Below are 22,356 nucleotides of genomic sequence, written 5' to 3'. Positions count from 1 at the left end.
ACAGTTCATAGTTATCTAGCAATACACTAATGTAATAGATAGAGTCAAATTAAATTATACCTTACAAATCCAAAATTTAAAATATGTATTACAAATCCACAATTTAAATTGTACCTTACAAATTCACGATTTAAAATATTATACATTACAAATCCACAAATTTAAAATATGCATTACAAATCCAGAATTTAAATTATACATTACAAATCCACAAATTTAAAATATGTATTACAAATCCACAATTTAAATTGTACCTTACAAATTTACAATTTAAAATATTATACATTACAAATCCACAATTTAAATTGTACCCTACAAATTCACAATTTAAAATATTATACATTACAAATCCAAAATTTAAAATATGCATTACAAATCCACAATTTAAATTGTACCTTACAAATTCACAATTTAAAATATTATACATTACAAATCCACAATTTAAATTGTACATTACAAATTCACAATTAAAATATTATACATTACAAGCCCACAAATTTAAATAAAATTTTCTACTCTATACAATGGATGATAAGCTAGCCAATTATAAGGCTTATGCTTAAATACATTACAAGACAACGTTGTACAAATGTTTTAATATGATATGCTATTTTTACGTTACATACATGTTCACAGTCATTTAGCAATACACCATTGCAATAGACGGAGTCATATTTGAATTGTACATCACAGATCCACAATTTAAAATCTTATAATTGTATGCTTATTTGGATTCATGTTTACAATGTGTTGTACTTATTTGTATTCATGTTTATAATGTGTTAAAGTCTATTGATTGTATGAATGTTTTGAATTGTTTGTAGTGTTTCAAAATGAGTTGATCTTGAGCAACTGGCCACTTTCCATGATTCATTACTATTTGATGTTTAAAGATGTCCCTCGGCTGCTGAAGTTTTCTACACCTGTATATTAGATGATCCACAGTTTGGGCCTCTTGAAGACAGGAGCATGTGGCATCATTTATTATCCTAAATCTTTGGAGATAGGATTTTAGTATGCCGTGTCCAGTTACCATAGCTGCAATTGAAGGCATCATTATTATCCTATTCTCTGTCTTAATCTCTGTCGAACTGATGGGAAGAAGGTCCTGCAGACAACCCCTTTGGTCGCACTAGTCCATTCCTCCTGCCATTTTGCTAGTCCCTCTTCTTTGATCCTTCCAATAATAGCAGTTTTGGGTTTTTTTAGTGTATATTAATTCACTATATTCTTCTGCTGCTGCTTTCTTGGCTAGCCTATCTGCCATCTCGTTCCCAGGAATTCCCACATGGGCTTTAATCCATCCAAAATGAATTTTCCAATGGAGATCCTGGAGTCTTTTAACATGGTTTCTGATTAGCTCTATTATATAGCTGTGGTTGCGGCTGTTCCTGAGTAGAGCTATAGTGATTTGGCTATCCGTGAAAACTGCCACTGTTCTTTCCTCTGGTATGATATTTAGTCCATTAACTTCTTCTACAGCTTTTAAGATGGCCATCTGTTCCGCCTAATTATTTGAACAGTCACTGTGAAGTCTGTTCTTCATGGTGTGAATTAATATACCCTGTTTGTAAAATGCGGCTGCTGCTCCCACTTTCTCTTGAATTTTACTTCCATCTGTGTATATTTTCATTGCATATGTAAAAGAATTCTTCACTTCACCTATTGTTATCCTGTCAGCTGGATGTGGCCAGTTCTTACTTGAAGTGGTCTGTCGTAATCTTCAGGGTCTTCATTGCTTTCGTGCGTTGCTTGATAGATTTTCACAGATTCTGCTATGCTTATACCTATAGGTCTAACTCCGGCAATGACACAAGATGCTTCAAAGGACAGTGTTCTATGAGCTTTGGCTATTTTGATAGTCATTATTCTCTGTACTCTTTGTAGTTTATTTAGATTTTTCTGTTTTTTGCAGAGCTTCACTTCAAACTGAGCACCCATATGTCAACATCGGTATTATTGCTCCTTTATAGATAATTTTCAAAGCACGATGTCCTAAACCCCATTGTAGTTTCGCTGTTCTAGTCAGCATATTTACGACTTGAGTTGTTTTTTCTGTTATTTTATCAATATGTTTCCCAAAGTTGAATTTTGCGTCGAAATAAATTCGTAAATACTTTAATTCTGTAACTTGTTCAAGTGTCTTGTGATTGAGATATATTCTAGTCTTCTCAGAGTGATCTTTCTTCTTTTTTGATATTACTAAGACTTTCGACTTGCTATCGTTGAATTCAACTTTGTTTTGATAAGCCCAATTTTGAATTTTGTAAATATCTGAATTAGCATAATTTTCAGATTCTATGCGTGTAGCTCCTTTAGTCAAGACTACAAGATCATCTGCAAATGCGACGATGTGGGGGTGTTTTGATAAATTTATGTTAAACAAGGAATTGTACATAATGTTCCAAAAAAAAACCTGGCCCACAGCAAGATCCCTGTGGGCACCCCTTGTTTACTTGCTTTACAACTTTATAAGTATTTGTCTGCAATGTGGCATATCTGTCACTGAAATAACTTTGTGTCAGCTTATATAGATTTTTAGGACATTTCAGTTCTTTCAGATTTTTTAGAATACTTGGCCACCAGGCTGCATCAAATGCACCTCTTACATCTAGACTGACCATAGTTACACAGTTCTTTTCTCTTATACTGTGTAAAATAAACTTTTTAACATCCATAGCAGCATCTACTGTTCCTTTTTGTGGAGTAAAGCCATATTGATTAGGATTCATCAAGGAATGTGAATAAATTTTATGTAGTATTCTATCAATTAAAAGCATTTCGAGTACTTTCCCTGCTACATTAATTAGGCTTATAGGTCTATACTTAGAAACTTCTCTGCTTTGATCTTTACCTGGTTTGGTTATAGGTATTATAACAGATTTTTTCCAGATCTTTGGAAAGTATCCCCTCACTAAGCATTCGTTATAAATGTTTGTTATAAAGGAAGGAAAAAGTTCGAAGACCCTCAAAAGAATCTCGCTGCTAATCCCGTCCTCGCCAGGGGCTTTCTTCGGGTTGAAGTTTTTGATGGCAGTAAATATCTCCTCTCCAGTAAAGATTCTGTCGTCATTCTCTTCAGAAGGTTCTACAGTTTGTCTCCTTATTTCTCTTTGATGATCGCTGTCACTCTTTTCGCTATCATCAGGAACAAAATAGTCCAACATATATCCTAGTGTGCTTTCCATGTCTTCAGTATATGTGCCATTAGTTTTTTGTATTGTTGAGACTATGCATTGAGTTCGTATTTTTCCAGCTGATATTTTATATGCTGTGTTCCACGGATTTGAACTTGTTGTAGAGCAGAATTGTTTCCATGACTTTGTTTTCTCTTGTTGTATATGTGATTGATATAGTCGTTTCTCTTCTATATACTGTGTTTTCCTTTGAAGTCTTAAATTTTCTTTATTTTGCGTTCTCTGATATTATTATTATTATTATTATTATTATTATTATTATTATTATTATTATCATCATCATCATCATCTTCATCACCATCATCATCATCATCCCATCAGAACATTCATATGACTACTCAACTCCTCTACACCATATTTAAAAAGTTCTGTTGGAATTCCATCGTCACCCAGTGCCTTGTTATCCTTTATTAGCTGGATTGCTTGCTCCACCTCCTCCAGAGTCGCTTCCAGCACTCTCTCATCTCCCTCATCACCTTCCATTAGGCTATCACTTACACAAGTACACATTGCAGTAATAAAACAATGCTTAAGAATTAAAGTTTAGTCACCCTTGTTACTCTTAGTCTCTTCATCTGCACCACACTGGAGAGATTAATTAACTCACGGTCGACTATAATTAACTGCATGTTTTAGTTGAGCATCAAGAATTTCTTCTGTCCACTTCGAATTCAAAATCCAACTGAGCATAGAAAATCTTATGTCAACTGAAGCAGATGATGCAGGAATCATAATTGTCTTCATTTCCAGCTTACTTGATGTAGGGATGTTTTGAGGAATGTTTCTGTCAGAAGGATAAAGCAGAAGAAGACAAATTTTATCCATGTACAAAGTTGCTATATATGTTGATATTCCTTCCAGTGAAACATCAACAGTAGAGAAACGTTTCAGTTCACTAAATGTAAAGATGGAAGAAATTTGCTCAGACTTGACTAATGTTGGATCTAAATTCTTCTTCCAGAAGTTAATAGCAAGATGAGGGGCGTAGCTTCCAAGGATGTGATAGAAGCATTTCATCCCCTTCTATTTTTAGAGTAATTTTTTTTTATTTATATACAGATAAAATTGCCTTATTATTCGTTCGTTCTTATATTTTGTGTTTATACACCACAACGTTTTGACTCGGGATGAATTTGAAAATGCAGGTGATGTGAGATATTAGCTTCCAAATATACCTGCTTGTCACAATGGGTTGTTGAGGAAAAGAGAGAGGCAGAGAGATAAAGAAGCATTATGCTTTTTCTTTCTAAGGACATGTAAGCAGTCATAATTTGCTTGAAGTTTATTTCTGACATTTCTTTGCTACATTGACAACAGCAGGTGCTATTGTTCGCAGAGCAATACTGTGTAGCATTTCAAAATTTAAGTCACCATGATGTTATTAGTAGTCACATATATGTTAGTATTACAACTGTAAAATATAACGTTACTTGTATGGAAATGGTGATAATAATAATAATAATAATAATAATAATAATAATAATAATAATAATAATAATAATAATAATAATAAATTTTTTTCTTTATTGGGTTATTTTACGATGCTGTATCAACAACTCAGGTTATTCAGCGTCTGAATAAAATGAATGTGATAAGCCTGTGAAATGAGTTTGGGGTCCAGCACTGATAGTTACCCAGCATCTGCTCATATTGGGTTGAGTCCACACCTGTGGAGTAATGGTCAGCACGTCTGGCCGTGAAACCAGGTGGCCCGGGTTGGATTCCTGGTCGGGGTAAGTTACCTGGTTGAGGTTTTTTCCGGGGTTTTCCCTCAACCCAATATGAGCAAATGCTGGGTAACTTTCGGTGTTGGACCCCGGACTCATTTCACCGGCATTATCATCTTCATCACATTCAGACGCTAAATAACCATAGATGTTGATAAAGCATCGTAAAATAACCTACTAAAATAAAAAAATATATTGGGTTGAGGAAAAATCCTGGAAAAAACCTCAACCAGGTAACTTGCCCCGACCAGGATTTGAACCCAGGCCACCTGGTTTTGCGGTCAGACGCGCTGTTACTCCACAGGTGTGGACAATAATAATAATAATAATAATAATATTATTATGTCAATAAGCTTAATACATAATTACTAAATACGAATAAGTGCTTTTCATGATTCTGTCTACCCATCTGTCCACGCCCATAGTGCCAAAGTTATTTTAAGGATTTTACTAATTTTTTATGAGTAGATCTGGGATATTTTAACTCTAAAAAATCACATTTAAGTACATAAATTATGTTTTAAAATATTAAAATAGGCTATATTTGTACACATATATACCGTATGTTTGTTCTTATAGGCACATCAAAAGAGGACAGCAATGTTAGAATTAAGATATTGAAAACTGAATTTATGTATCTAAATCTTATATATAAAAGTCAATGTGGCTATGTATGTATGTATGTATGTACTCAGTACAAATCTACACGCTTTGACCGATATTTTCCAAAGTTTGCACATTTAATCTTCATAACCCAGAGAAGAACATAGGCTACATTAAAATTAGATGGATGTTAAATTATTGAAAACAATAAAAATTGGAACGTAAAAGGCCTTTATGATATTAAAATGGCCTCTTCTACAACCAATTGTTTTTTTATTGACGTCATCCAATCACGTCTTCTTCTGTTGTAAAAGCGGCCATATTGTTATTGGAATATAAAATAAAATAATATTAAATTAAAACTGCGTAAATGAGGTACGATCTCTTGATTGAATGTATCATGGGCAATAATATACAATACAAAATGACATATTTGTTTAGTTTTTATAAATTCAAAATCAAACATAATAGACAGCAAATGTAAAACATTCATAATACTTAAATTCAAGCACTTCAATATGTAGGTCTGTGTAGCATAGTGGTAAGATGATGGAACGTAAAAAGGCCTTTATGATATTAAAATGGCCTCTTCTACAACCAATTGTTTTTTTATTGACGTCATCCAATCACGTCTTCTTCTGTTGTAAAAGCGGCCATATTGTTATTGGAATATAAAATAAAATAATATTAAATTAAAACTGCGTAAATGAGGTACGATCTCTTGATTGAATGTATCATGGGCAATAATATACAATACAAAATGACATATTTGTTTAGTTTTTATAAATTCAAAATCAAACATAATTGACAGCAAATGTAAAACATTCATAATACTTAAATTCAAGCACTTCAATATGTAGGTCTGTGTAGCATAGTGGTAAGATGAGTGATTGTAGTGTAGGGGGTCACAGGTTCGAACCTGAGCTCAACTTCTCTTTTTTTTTTTTTATAATTTATTTACATTATTTTAGATACGTTATTTTATTTTAACCCGCCATAAAGGGAGTTTTACTACATAAATAATATACCCGTAGTATTTTATTTATGCTGTCTCAAACAAAGTTACCATACAATTAATACAATGATATCTTAATATATATGGTAAAAGTGAATGTGGGTATGTATGTTCTCTATACAAATCTACACGCTTTGACCGATATGTGCCAAAGTTTGTACATTTAACCTTCATAACCAGGAGAGAAACATAGGCTATATTAAAATTGTACAAATGGACGTTAAATTAATTAAAATATAAAAAATAGAAATAAATACGACCAAACATGTAATATTAAAATGCTATCTTCTATAGTCAATTGTTTTTTTATTATTGTCTTTTGTATTCAGCATCGACTTTCACAAGGCCATGGAAATTATAACACGAATAACATTGTTGGTAAACATAATGAAGGCTAAAACTAGATAATTCGTACAATAAATATCTTTACGCAGTCCAGGACCATATTATGAATTTCTCAATGCAATTGTAGATAGTGAGCAGGCTGTGTTTTATCCAACTGAATTCTAGAATTCTTTCAAACTACAAGGATTGCTACCACATAATTTACTTAATATTGAATAACCAGACGTACTACTGCGAAATATTAACCCACCAAAATTATGCACCAACATGAATTGGTGTGAAGAACCCATGCGAAACGTAATACAAGTCGCAATATTAACTGGAAAAACGAAAGGATAAGATGTTTTTATCTCACGTATTGCTATGATACCCATTCTATTTAATGCAATTGCAATTCAGTGCGACTAGCATTTGTAATGACCATATTAAAATGAAGCTCAAGGACAGTACCTCAAAGTTGCAGACATTTACTAAAAAACTGCTTGTTTTTCCAGGGGCGTATTTTGCGGGCTACCGGCGGTAGCCCAAGGAAATTACAAAAGAAAAAGTTTATAATATAACATAATGTAATAATTTTGTATTATTAGTTTTACCATAGTAATTTAAATTAAAGTAATTGTTAGATATATTTTGTGTAATAATAGGGTCAGCGGTAGCCCAAACCCTTTAACCAGTATACGCCACTGTGTTTTTCACATCTCGACTATATTTTGTACAAAGGAGTGGGGGGGAAAAAAAAGAAAAGATTTTACACATATCAAAAAGCAATTCAATGATATTTCTGTCATGTTGCTAATATAGTATGTGAATGTACATAAGCCGACTGACAATAGCATTGTATTAATTCTAAAATATACGTCTCTCAAAATATTGTTGTTCACGTCCGAAAATATGTTACTGCGAAATACTATCTGTATAATCACGTTGCAAATGTAGTATGTTATGCGTTGTGGAAATAACAATCTCTTAATTTCTAAAATACCGTCAAGCTCTCTCAGAATATTAGTCTTTATGTTAAAAAAATGACATTGCAAGTTTATATTGTATCTGTATTCTGTGTATAAAATAAGAATTAATATAATATGTTCTGAATTTGTGAGATATAGTTTTCCAAGTCATATTTAAAAAAAATTGGGTATGATATAAGTGGGTGTACAGCGGTCAAGGGGTAAAAAATCTTCCAATATAAATTAAATTATATATGTACATATTGATTCGATGCTGAAACTGATCAGAAAGAGGAAAAGGAATCTTATTCTCGTTGGGTTTTACTTTGTTCATAGTTTGATTTTTCTATCATTTTATTTGTATTTCTGGCGGTGTGGAAGAGAAGGCCTAATGGCCTTAACTACACCAGAATACTTACTTACTTACAAATGGCTTTTAAGGAACCCAAAGGTTCATTGCCGCCCTCACATAAGCCCGCCATCGGTCCCTATCCTGTGCAAGATTAATCCATTCTCTATCATCATACCCCACCTCCCTCAAATCCATTTTAATATTATCCTCCCATCTACGTCTCGGCCTCCCTAGAGGTCTTTTTCCCTCCGGCCTCCCAACTAACACTCTATATGCATTTCTGGATTCGCCCATACGTCCTACATGCCCTGCCCATCTCAAACGTCTGGATTTTAAGTTCCTAATTATGTCGGGTGAAGAATACAATGCGTGCAGTTCTGTGTTGTGTAACTTTCTCCATTCTCCTGTAACTTCATCCCACTTAGCCCCAAATATTTTCCTAAGCACCTTATTTTCAAACACCCTTAACCTATGTTCCTCTCTCAGAGTGAGAGTCCAAGTTTCACAACCATACAGAACAACCGGTAATATAACTGTTTTATAAATTCTAACTTTCAGATTTTTGGACAGCAGACTGGATGATAAGAGCTTCCCAACCGAATAATAACACGCATTTCCCATATTTATTCTGTGTTTAATTTCCTCCCGAGTGTCACTTATATTTGTTACTGTTGCTCCAAGATATTTGAATTTTTCCACCTCTTCGAAGGATAAATCTCCAATTTTTATAGTTCCATTTCGTACAATATTCTGGTCACGAGACATAATCATATACTTTGTCTTTTCGGGATTTACTTCCAAACCGATCGCTTTACTTGCTTCGAGTAAAATTTCCGTGTTTTCCCTAATCGTTTGTGTATTTTCTCCTAACATATTCACGTCATCTGCATAGACAAGAAACTTATGTTACCCGTTCAATTCCAAACCCTGCCTGTTAACTACACCAGAATAAATAAATAAAAACAAATATATAAATAAATAAAAACCTTGAACGTCAGGCACATGATGACATGTTTTTGTTTCGGTGCCTGATTTATGACTGTTTTAAATTGAGTTAACGCTGGCAGGCATTTCACTAAGGAGTTCATAAATTTATATAAGTGACGTTGAGTAAAGAATAAATCTTAGCGTAATAAAGGCTATTCGTTTTGATTGTCTATAGTTAGGTTTCCGACATTTCCAAAAATGTAATAAGCAGTTTAATTAAAAACAGAAGCAGAAAGGAAAACCCGTGCAACGCCAGGTGCTTTTAGCTAATAGTCTATAATTATGCAAATTTGATTTCGATATAAGTACTTCAGAAGGGAAAACAGTGTTAGATTTAAAGTATTGGAAGCTAACCTAAATTTAATTATATAAATTTTATTTTATGTATTTTAAGTATCTTGGAGGAGGATACCGGTAACAATTTTTGAATTAAAGAAGATGACAGGAATACGAATCCCTATAATTGCCTGAAATGTGGCTGCTCATGCCACAAGTGATATCTTGAATGTAATACAAACAGGCCCTAATTACGATGAAATTCAGAGTTAATTTATTTTTCCAATAATATGTTGCGGGTTGCATCGGCCCACTGTCATTAAGAAGCAAGAGGCACGTGGAGTATTACAGAAATGGTAACAAACATTTTTCCCGAACAGATGCCCACTTAAACGTTACATACAGAAAACTAAAATTATTGTATTTTCCTAAATGTTATTATAATAACAAGATATTGAAATATTAAAAATATGTATCATAAAAATAATGAAAATATTACAATTGTATTGGCGTTATATTGCATTTAGGTAACCTAGTAAGAAATTACTGTATATTTGTAACTTTTAATTATAAGGAAAGGAATTTCATGTAAGTTCATGTATATGTTTCAATGGATACTTAATGCATAGGCCATTTATTACATGATAATTGAAAATAAAAGTATTAGTACCGGTATCTTTCAAACAAACCATTTAAAAATAATACTGCATTATAAGCGATAACATAAGACTGTTAGCAGAGGATTACTTTTACTTATTCAGACATCTATGATTCTTAATAATTGTTGTTGTTGGTCGTTGTTTAGTCAACTGTCTGAACTTCACAAGTGATACCAAGGCACCACTTATGTGGCAACTTGGCCAGGAGATATTGGGGTAGGGTGGCCAGTTCCTTTCCCCCTCTTAATAATTATAGACGTAAAATTATAGCTTTAATTTTAATTAATTTAAAGACTAATTATTATTATTACTATATTCATCTTGATTGCTTACCCTGTTTTGAAAGCCACACTACGCCACTGAGATAGTGTTCATTCCTGTAGTTTGCAAATTTTTACAAGCAACACCAGAACTTCGCAATTATTGAAGTGATGAGAGAAGAAGTCAGCTCTAAATTGAGGTTGAAGGGCTTAATTTTCAACCAGTCAGTTTAAATTTCTTACAGCCATACTATCTTCTCCATCTTCTAAATTGATCTAGTGTTTAACTACCATTGAAATTTATGCTGTGCCCTTAGCCATGTGCCCCAACGAGTTATTTACAGGACATGAAGATAGAACAAATATTGCTGCTTTTTTTAAGCAATCCAGTAATCTCTACCTTCTGGCTGGAGTTTTTGCTAATGAATTCATCAACAATTTTCAGTGAAAATCTAATCTCTTCAGCACAAAGATGCGATACGTCAGCCCAACAGGTGCAACTCCAACTAGTCACATGCCAGCAGAAAGCATATATGTTGCTCTGTCTGATATTAAAACAACTAAGTTACGCCAATAGGATCCAGTGCATCAAGTATTAAATTTATTATAACATCAGCATTGCAGTGTTGAACAATTTTTGCCTTCAAAGGACGAGGTTTTTCACTCACAACACCCAATGGAGCAACAACAACAGTCATCAACTTAAACGATTCTTTACAGCTATTGTTTCCTCAACCACTAGATAAACAGAGTTTTGACTTAGTTTCCTGGAGGTCTTCTTCAGTAGCCCTACATTTGGCGAAATATCTTCTCAGAGTGGTTTCACTGGGAGCTGGCTTCATACATGTAGATGTTGCTATCCACTGACGAAATTGTTCATTTTGGAAGACATGAAGTGGAATACCGGCAGAAGTGAATGTTTTGACCATTTCTTTCATATTAGACTAGCGCGTATGCTGCTAGGACCACCTGAAGTTGAACTATGTTCTTCGTTCTGTTTCCGAGATTGATATTTAAAACTTTCCACGTGGCTTTGTTTAATGCACTTCTCTTCAAAATTAATACACTCTGAACATACAGTGTACCATATAAAAGTTTCCCCTTTTCAGCCACAGAGTAATCCGAAAGAAACTCACGAACCCTTTGTACTGCACTTACTGATGTTTTCTGCATGATGGTATTCAATAGAAGTGAACTGCTCTGATTCAGAGTGCACACTGACCAATGGCAATAAATAACATTGTTGTTCTGTTTCTCATAGAACTGTAGTTTTATATTCATTACGATATCCATTGTTGAAAAGCATTTTTATCAGACTTATCATTGTTGCTGAAATGTTTAATTCTTAGTTACAACAATTAATATAAACAATATGTCAGACTAACACTTAAACAGACTTTATTATGCTTTTAAAATTAGTTTCAACTAGATCCCTAGATAACCAAAATCATGTTCAATGTCCAACCACATATCTAAAGTGAAACTTGATGGTTTTATGTTTTGAATGCTTATTGATAAGTATGAAATTGTTTTTTTGGACTATTATTTTTTTTTAATTAATATTTTTATTGGACATCCGTCCTTTGCCACCTGTTTTACGAGGGCTGGAAAGAAATAAGTGGCAACACTCTTTTATCCCCGCGCAAGGAGTTTTGTTCGAGCTGCTGTTGGCAACACATGTAGAGGGTGGGTGGAGCTATGCAACTCGGGTGGCAGTGCTAGTGTAGGTGCTGCAGTGATAGAAGTGGCGTGTGTTGAATGCAGGTTGTTAAATCACACCGCCCGAAACGGGATGTTTTCCAAGATAGAACAACATACCTGGATAAAGATCGAAGTGGCCTGTGGAAAAAACGCCAGGGAATGTCACACTGGACTACATGAAGCGTGTGGGAATGAGGAATTGCCTTATCAGACTGTGGCACATTGGGTTGCAGCTTTTCGTACAGGACGTGATAGTGTGCATCAGGAACCAGGTGGAGGTCGACATGGGGTCGAAAACCGAGTCATATTCAATCTTTGCTGCATGTGGACAGATGATGGACTTCAGGGAATTGGCTAACGAGGTAGGAACAACCCACACTACCGTGTTGAATGTGTTGCACAATGCCCTTGGTTATCGAAAAATTGCATCCTGGTGGGTACCGCACCACCTTACAGACATTCAAAAATGGCACAAATATGCCCTCGCTAGTGATCATTTGGCACGTTACAGACAGAAAGAAGTGGCGTGTGTTGATGCAGGTTGTCAAATCACACTGCCCAAAACGGGATGTTTTCCAAGTTACTCGTAGAGCAACATACCTGGATAAAGATCGAAGTGGCCCATGGAAAGAACGCCATTTGGCGTTCTTTGGAAAGAAGATAATTTGGCAAATTACAGAGGGAAGGTCGCGCGTTCCTGGACAGGATCATCGCATTTGACGAAACATGGGCGCGCTCTTATGAGCCAGAACTTAAGTGCCAATCAAATGAATGGTGCCACCCATCATCTCCCCAACCCAAGAAGCTGCGGCAGGAACCGGGGAATGTGAAGGTGATGCTGATAGTGGCGTACGATGTACGTGGTGTCATTATACGGCATGCAGTTCCTTCCCTTCGTATATCAGCATTGGAAACCCGTACTATCCCCCAAACACTTCACCCCAGCCTATTTTTACTATTGCAGATGACAGATAAAATGAGCAGGAGGCGGAGTGTGGTAGTGGAAAGATAGAGGAAAATGAGAGTACCCCGAGATAAACTCTCTGCAACATCTGGTTTGTCCACAAAAAATTTCATCACTACCTGATAGGGGATCGAACCTGGGCCGCCTGGATGAAAGATCATGCATTAAGCATTTGAGTTGCAGACGCGATAATTTTGACTATTATCATTAAGACAGTCTAGTGACTGCTGCACCCTGCAGACTCAGTATTAAACTTTAGTATGAACTAAGTTCACTACTACTATAAATAGCTAAAGTAGCAAAGCGCAAAAGTACAAGCAAATCGTTCTAAAGTTTAAAGAATTCTGAAGTGAAGGTTCCGATTAAAATGGATCCGGAAAGTATTAGTGAAAGCATCGCTAAAGTTAATAAGAAGATAGAAGAATTACAAGAGGAAAACAAGATGTTGAAGAGAAAAGTGAAAGACTTGTAAGGAGAGAAGAGGAAGAATATTTTATTATTTTTCAGGACTGAAACATATGAGGTAATATCGAATGTGTTTTGGGAGTGAATGGGATTAGACATTAGTAACGGGCAAGTGAAAGAGATCTATAGAGTAGGACGTGGGGCCAACCGGCCTATATTAGCCAAATTGGCGAAGATAATGAGCAAAAGAAAAGAGTTAAAATACTCAAATATTAGCATTGAAAATGACTTTGAGTACGAAGTGAGGTGTAGGAGAAAAGTGCTAGTGCCTTTTTGAAAGCAGAAAGGTCCAATGGTCACTACAAGAGGTTAGTAAAGGACAAATGAAAAATAAATGGCGAGATATTCGACGTAGAATTATGTTTGGATAGTCTAAATAAATCTGGAATAGGAGAGAATATAAATGAAGACAAAAGAAAAGTTGTGAGGGAAAAAGTAAGGGGAATAGTGAAGAAAAACTCAAATAGTAGTAAGAGCAAAGTGTTGAAAAGTAAAGTCAGGAATGCAAGAGAGTGCAGACGGAGTTTTGTTGAATGCAGAAAATTCCGATCAAGCAGCAGGCAGGAGTATGGAGACCCAGGATATTTTCTGACGTCAGAAGAAAAGAGGGGAGAAGTGGTATGGACTCATGGAGAAAGTCGATCGTGATGTCACCACAAGATCACTTAGGAATGAAGTGTGTCAAGAGAGTGAGACTGATAACAGAGGTGCTTGTGGTGTCAGCGAGAGGAAACAAATTAATGTAAGTCAACAGCTGGTAAAGGTTAAGGAGCACTAGTAAGACAATAGGGAAAGAACAGAGGGTTAGGGGTAAGAAGAGGAAATACAGAGGAGGAGATAGTGAAAATAAGCTGGGAGTAGCAAGGATAAGCCAGCTTATAATCTAAGAAAATGGTGTGTTAGTGGAATCAAGGATTAGTTACGAAGTGTGTAGTGAAATGTGGATGAGTAGTGATTGAGTATTAGGAATAGTTCGTGATGATTTTATTTAACTGTTGGCAAAGAGTAGTACTGGTATGTACTGTAAAGATGGTGACAGTAGATGAGCTAAAAGTAAGGATTAGCCTAGATAGGCATCAGTAGGGATGAAGAGGTAACATAGACAGATGTAAAGTCGATAATAGAGATTATTATGTAGGCCTATTATATAGTCCAAGAGTAATATAAGAGCGAGTTAGTAACAGAATCGTAGTGCAATCATATAATAAATAGGTGCTGTAGGAATAGTAAAGGAAATGTTATGAATATGAAACAGAATAAGATAGGATTAGAATGTAAGAAAGATTAGATAATAAATGTATAAATATAGAGAGTAACAAGTGTAGTGAATGGACATGGAGGACATAGTGGATGAACAAAGAAAGTGATGAATATGAATGGGTCACTAACGCCTGGTAGTGTAAAAGTTGTAAATAGGGTAAGAAAGGGACTGCTGGCCCTAATACAGAAATGTGAAGGGCCAACAGGACCAGAGAGATCAGTGTGAGAATAAATTATATATATATATATATATATATATATATATATATATATATATATATATATATATATATATATATCATTGTATCATATCGTTTATCAATATTAACTATGCAAGAGTATAAATAGTCTCTGATTTGTAACATTCTTGGGCTTGATCCACTTCAGTTCTGAGCCCACTGCCTTGAAGAAGGTTTAGTTCATTTCATCATTAGGCTATATTTTCCGCTCCATAAACTAGAGCAGTGGATTAGAGAAGATTACAAAATTATGATACTTATAATATTGAAAGTAATAGGCCTATGCCTAATGTCTAATATAAGTTTCGAAATCACTGCCATATTATAATCCGTTTTGTTTTAAACCAATATTCACATCTTCTGACCTCTACTGTTAATCACTTTTGACACAACATTTTCATCATAATGCCATAAACCAGTAGTATTTAATTTATTTTTTCTAGAGTCGACGGCAATTCGGAAGGCGGTTGTCTGCTAGCGTTTGCGTCGAGAGAGACAGATAGAGACAGCAAGGCAGCATACAACATTGCCACATCGTACTTCACGAGCACGTGCAATACAAATAGTGCAGGAGAGAATTTAAATTATCAAAAGACAATAATGACCTTAGCCGTTGATTACTGTAAGCATGACACAAAACAAACCCTCTTTCCTTCACTAACAATATTCTTTGCACGGTTCTCAATCCCACACATGCTTCTGCAGTTGTTTCTTGCACGTTGGCAACATTGCTGCCAGCATCAAGATGGCTGGCAGCATTGTGCTCCTTAACGTTTTAAAAATAATTATACACCTTAAACACTATTTTTCACGCCTGCTTGTGTAATACTTGTATTTTTACAGTCTCTTCTTCCATTTATTTACCTTACATACACACAGTAAATGCTAGTTTTACTTATTCAATGTATTGAAACACTCGCACGTGAACAAATGAACTCGGGAAGTGCTTGTTATAGACAGATTTTGATTGGTTCTACTGTACAAGCTTGTGACGTCACATACCAGAAATGCTACGGCGCATATAGAAGCTAACCGCCTTCCAAAATGCCGTCTAGTCTAGTGTACCCCCAAAATATATTTGTACCCCCAAACTGCACTGCAATTATATAAGAATTAACAGAAGACTACCGGTATGATTGATGTTGTACGGTACTAAAAATAAAATTATTATTATTATTATTATTATTATTATTATTATTATTATCATTAATTATTATACAGTAGTTATTGATGCAATAATAATAGTACTGTAATGATTTACGTAAAATGATATTCAAGCAAGGAAAAACAAGAGTTGATATTGCAAAAGAAACTACAGTGTATATACTGGGTGTTCAGTTCAAAGTGTATCATGGCTCGGAGTATGCCGTCATGTGGCTAGTCGATGAGCCTAGAGAATTCAATCTTCCTACACTTCCACAGAGGTGTATTACTTATGTGCCAGAGAAGTTGCCTAGCAAGTACGGCGTTCATTCAGAAGAGTACTTACCGATACGTACGGTAATGCCGGTAGTGGCAGGAATGTGAACTGTTTCGAAATATGTACAGAGGTGAGTTTTTTCTTACTGTCGGGATATGGAGAGAGGGTTAAGACGATTACTTACGTATTTGTTGACATTAACTTGGACGGTCAACATGAATACGGAGCATTTGATTTGTGTTGTGGAATGTTGCCGTACGCAACTGATGATAACAAATACCCTGCGTACGACTTGGCTGTGCAAAACACTGTTCGAAAGAGGTTATGGTAGCACACAGACCGTACAGACCGCCATCTGTTGCTACGACGTTCAAGTTATACCTTACACGTTCTCAAGTTCAGATTGAACGCCTTGATTAATAGGCAACTACTCTGACACAAAAGCTGAAACTCGCTTCAAATCGCTGACTCATCAACAGTGACGTCATGACACACTTTGAAATGAACACCCAGTATATATATATATATATATATATATATATATATATATATATATATATATATATATATAATATCCAATAATTATCAACAAATACAATAAAATAAATGTCTGCATTTTTACATAATAATCAGTGGGATGCGTACCCCTTGAGACAACCCTGCATACCCCTAAGGGTACGCATAGAGGGGTACACATGCCATAGATTGAATACCACTACTATAAAGATACTGAAATGGGAATGTTATTGTGGACTACTGCCTTATGAATATGAAGAAAATTGTTAACCATAAGTTATCTAGTAATCTACTGTGAATTCTGAAGTTGGAAGTCCACATTCGCTCTTAGTGCTCCAAAAATGACATTGAATTCTAGCCTTGGACAAACAGATTCTCGTAAACTATTGCGAATTGAACTACCAACTTCTGAGATATAATAGAGAAGCCTTTCCTTATTAAGAATCATTAAGAATCCGAAAATAGCAAAAATGGACACTCGCCCTTAGTGAAATAAGATATGGAATTCAGTGGCGTATACTGGTTAAAGGGTTTGGGCTACCACTGACCCTATTATTACACAAAATATATCTAACAATTACTTTAATTTTAATTACTATGGTAAAACTAATAATACAAAATTATTACATTATGTTATATTATAAACTCTTTCTTTTGTAATTTCCTTGGGCTACCGCCGGTAGCCCGGGTAGTCCGCAAAATACGCCCCTGATGGAATTGAGATTGAACATTTTTTCACTTTTTGTAATTAACTGGTACTACGTCTAGGTTTTAAAGAAAAGTAAACTGATAATAAATGAAAGATAATTTAATTAGCTTTTATTTGAGCTGAGATTCAATTTCCTGTGATAAAAACTTGTTTAGTTATTTCAAAATAACTGTAAACATGCGCCCAGAATAGCCTCATTTTGGTCAGTACTTAAAAAATCGAGATGACTTTAAAAATGACTCGATTAACATAAGAAAAATTGTTTGCCTCATATTTTCCCCTGTAGAATGCACTAAAAATATTACGAGAATAAAAATGGTGCATTCAGTTTTCCTCAAAAAGTGTTTGATTAGATGTGGAATGCCTCAATTACGAAAATTGACATTAATAATAATAATAATAATAATAATAATAATAATAATAATAATAATAATAATAATTCATTCATACTTTTCAACCCAAGGGCAGTTCTTTCACTGCAAACCCAGCAATCTCCAATCTTTCATATTCTCTGCCATTCTCTTAGTCTCCGCATATGATCCATTTATGTAATTGATTAACTTACATAATTACATAATTAACACGAGTAAGTCTGCTAGTTAATCAATTACTTATATTCAAGTGTTAAAAATAGTATACGCAAGATTCAAAATGGAGATCCAGTCCACAGAATGTGCTCGTTGGTCCACACCTGTGGAGTAACGGTTAGCGCGTCTGGCCGCGAAACCAGGTGGCCCGGATTCGATTCCCGGTCGGGGCAAGTTACCTGGTTTAGGTTTTTTCGGGGTTCTCCCTCAACCCAATATGAGCAAATGCTGGATAACTTTCGGTGTTGGACTCCGGACTCATTTCACCGGCATTATCACCTTCATCTCATTCAGACGCAAAATAACCTAAGATGTTGATAAAGCGTCGTAAAATAACCTACTACTGGAAGATCCATTTATCTTAATGTTGTCTATCATCTGATATCTTCTTCTGCCCCGAACATTTCTTCTGTTCACCATTCCTCCCAGTGCATTCTTCAGTAGGCAGTTTCTTCTCACACAGTGTCCCAACCAATTCCTTTTTCTGTTCCTGATGAGTTTCAGCATCATTCTTTCTTCGTCCACTCTTTCCAACACATCTTCATTTGGTATTCTGTCTGTTTCTGTCTGTCCATTTCACACGCTCCTTCTTTTCCAAATCCACATTTCAAATGCTTCACTTTGTCTCTCTTCACTTTGTCCTTCCCTCCAATAGTAGTAGTAGTAATAATAATAATAATAATAATAATAATAATAATAATAATTTACAGGAAAATGGAGAAAGTTATATAACGCAGAACTGCACGCATTGTATTCTTCACTTGACATAATTAGGAACATTAAATCCAGACATTTGAGATGGGCAGAGCATGTAGCACGGTTGGGCGAATCCAGAAATGCATATAGGATGTTAGTTTAGAGGCTGGAGGGAAAAAGACCTTTGGGGAGGCCGAGACGTAGATGGGAGGATAATATAAAAATGGATTTGAGGGAGGTGGGATATGATTGTAGAGACTGGATTAATCTTGCTCAGGATAGGGACAGCTGGCAGACTTTTGTGAGGGCGGCAATGAACCTCCAGCCATAAGTAAGTAATAACAACAACAACAATACGTGCAATGATAGTTCATGAAAGGCTAAGGTCTACTAGTTAATTACTGGCCTAACGTCCACATACCTCAGCGTGCAGAGGTAATGTGTGGTCAGCACAATTATTCCTCCCACAGTTTATATCTGAAATACGAAATCGGATTTTCCTACTCATTGTAGCTCTCCAAATTCATTACAATGCTGGATGGACATTGGCTCCATACACTGCACTGGCCGAAATTTCATGATAAAATTTCTTCTCCATGATCAATCGAACCACCAGTGTTCATTCCAAAATGCGAGTCCTAGGTATGACACCTTAGACCACGCAGCTACGGCGCGGACTTTGATATTAATAATATTTATTAAAATATTAGTGGCATCATTACAGAAGAAATGAACTGTTGGGAAACGTGTATAAACGTACGAGGTGCATCCAGAACATAAGTTCCCGATTTTTTCCCCTTGAAAGTAAACGTAATTAGCCGTGTCAATTGCGTATGCGTAACAGATCTATGACGTATCAATCATATGCCAGCCGGACAGGTCCCGCCTGGTGCCAAGAGCGTGGCAGCAGTGGTCCGAAATGGAAGCTCTTATTCCTTCTCCCGCTGCCTGCGAGGTTCGGTCGGTGATAAAGTTCTTTAATGCACAAAGCATTGCGCCAATTGAAATTCATTGGCAGCTCTGTCAGGTCTATGGGCCGAACATCATGAGTAAGCAGACGGTGCATCGCTGGTGTAGGCAGTTTTCCGAAGGTCGTCAAAGTGTCCATGATGAAGAGCGCAGTGGGCGACCGTCCCTCATCAATGATGATCGTGTTGAGCTGGTGCGGCAGTGCATCATGGAGAACCGTCGCTTCACGATTACGGAGCTGAGCAGCCATTTTCCGCAGATATCGCGATCCTTGTTGCATGAGATTGTCACTAAGCACCTGCTATTCAGAAAAGTGTGTGCCAGGCGGGTGCCGAAAAACCTGACACCTGAACACAAAATGCAACGTTTAGGAGCAGCACTGACATTTCTGCAATGGTATCACGATGACGGCGACGAGTTCCTCGACAGGATCATGATGGGCGATGAAACTTGGATTTCGCACTTCACCCCGGAAGCCAAGCAGCAGTCAATACATTAGCGGCATAGTGGATCTCCAGTCAGGACGAAATTCAAACAGACGCTGTCGGTACGGAAAGTGATGTGCACGGTGTTCTGGGACAGGAAGGGCATTCTGCTCATTGACTTCCTTCCAAGAGTTGAAACAGTGAATGCTGACCGTTACTGTGAAACACTGCGAAAATTGCGACGTGTCATTCAAAACAAGAGGCGTGGAATGCTTACTGTAGGTGTTGTGCTCCTCCATGACAATGCTCGTCCACATATGGCTCGGCGCACAGCAGCTGTTTTGACGGAATTTGGCTGGGAGTTGTTTGATCACCACCCTACAGTCCTGATCTTGCTCCCAGCATTTTCACGTTTTCTTGCACCTCAAGAAATTCCTGTCCTCCTGTGAGCGTTTTGGCAACGACAAAGAGCTGAAGACGTCTGTCACACGCTGGTTCCATTCACAGGCGGCAGAGTTCTACGACAGAGGGATACAAAATTTGATCCCACGATACGACAAGTGTCTCAATTCTGATGGTGGCTATGTTGAAAAATAGCTGAAACATTGCTGTACCTGTTGCCAATAAATGTTTTCCTGAAAGTGTGTGTTCTTTTTTTTTTAAATAGGGAAACTTACTTTCTGGATGCGCCTCGTACAATGAGGTGGTACGATCTTTTAATAGCTGTGAGATTACAGATGAAATTGAAGATAATATTGATGTTCATTCCCAGTCTTTCTGTCTCTTTCCATCTTTTCCTCTCTTTCCCTCTATGCCTGCAAAACATAATTTGACCTTTATTTTTCCTGGACTCACTAAATGACTGATTTTATCTTAAGTAATAAAATGATTCCATGATTTTCGGCTGATTTGAAGAAGACTATATATATATATTTTATAAGAATAGAGAAGACTATACTATACTAACATTTTTGGACTGGGCCCATGAAGTAATGAATCGCGGACTGTGTTCTTTCCTTAAACTTTAGTGACATACGGTATTCTTTTTGCTTTTTTACTTTAAAAATGGTCTTTGGCCTTTGTATGAGATGGAGCTCACACTGATATTTCAGTCTAGGTGTATGAAATAGAGCTCATTTTACAGGCATTTCAGTCTAGGTCCATAATGCAGGGACGTGTGCTTGTAGTGCAAATTGTTAACCCATTCATCCACTCATACATCGTTTCAACATTGTTGTATTACAATATAATTATATATTTTTAACACCGCGCATATTAATGTATATAGTCATTCTGGGAGATCTCGTCACTTTTTTAACAACTGTTTTTACAAAATGTTTCTTAAGTCCATTTTTGCAAGAGTGTTGGCATTTTCGTTCCCTGTTAATCCATTGTGGATGGATATCAATGAAGTACAACTTATTAACTAAACTAAATTTCTTTCTTAATTTTATGTTTTGAATGTGAAATGTGGTAATGGTAAATGTAACCTCTTAATTATAATGTTGATATATAATTACAGTTGGGTGAAGCAATCGAGACAAAAAATATGTGGTACGAACAGGAGCAGGACAATCTTACAAGAGCAGAAGAAGAAGCATATTTGAAAACTAATACTGAAATGATGTTCATGTTGCATGTGCTGGCCACTCGACTGAATCGTTTTCGAGATCTTGCAACCATAAGGTATCAGAACCTTGAAGCTTTCTTCCTTGCTGATAAACGTTTGAATATTCTGTATTAGGCCTATTGAACATTAAAATCGTATGTAACACGTTATAGTTTTAATAAAATTTTGTTCAGAGTAATAAATGTTCACTGTTATTCATTCACTTTGTACCCTAAACTTCTCAGGGCACCAGCTGCCATAATGCTGTTAAAAATCACGAGGATAAGACGAAATCTGGCTGCCGCAAGGGGTTCAACTAGTGGCTAATTTAAAAAAGGTTTGTAAACAGCGCATTTTTATAGGCATTAATTAAGTCAACAACCTTAAGTATAACTAGTTTGGGTAGTGACTTAGACGTTTCTGGATAA

At 35.9% G+C, this 22,356-nt stretch overlaps 1 protein-coding gene across 6 annotated transcripts in view; it reads left to right on the top strand.

Annotated features, from left to right (window-relative positions):
* lobo (lost boys) overlaps nt 1–22,125 on the top strand; it is a 782,641-nt gene extending 760,516 nt beyond the window's left edge. For all 6 annotated transcript variants that reach the window (XM_069833633.1, XM_069833631.1, XM_069833630.1 and 3 more), the window contains one exon: nt 21,842–22,125. In XM_069833633.1, coding sequence (XP_069689734.1) covers nt 21,842–22,063 — 222 coding nt within the window. In that variant the 3' untranslated portion in view covers nt 22,064–22,125. The remainder of the gene's footprint in view (nt 1–21,841) is intronic.
* The last annotated feature ends 231 nt before the right edge of the window (nt 22,126–22,356 follow it).

The sequence above is a fragment of the Periplaneta americana genome, chromosome 8 (assembly GCF_040183065.1).
Source record: "Periplaneta americana isolate PAMFEO1 chromosome 8, P.americana_PAMFEO1_priV1, whole genome shotgun sequence".
Taxonomy (NCBI): domain Eukaryota; kingdom Metazoa; phylum Arthropoda; class Insecta; order Blattodea; family Blattidae; genus Periplaneta; species Periplaneta americana.
This window is presented reverse-complemented; position numbering and strand designations above follow the sequence as displayed.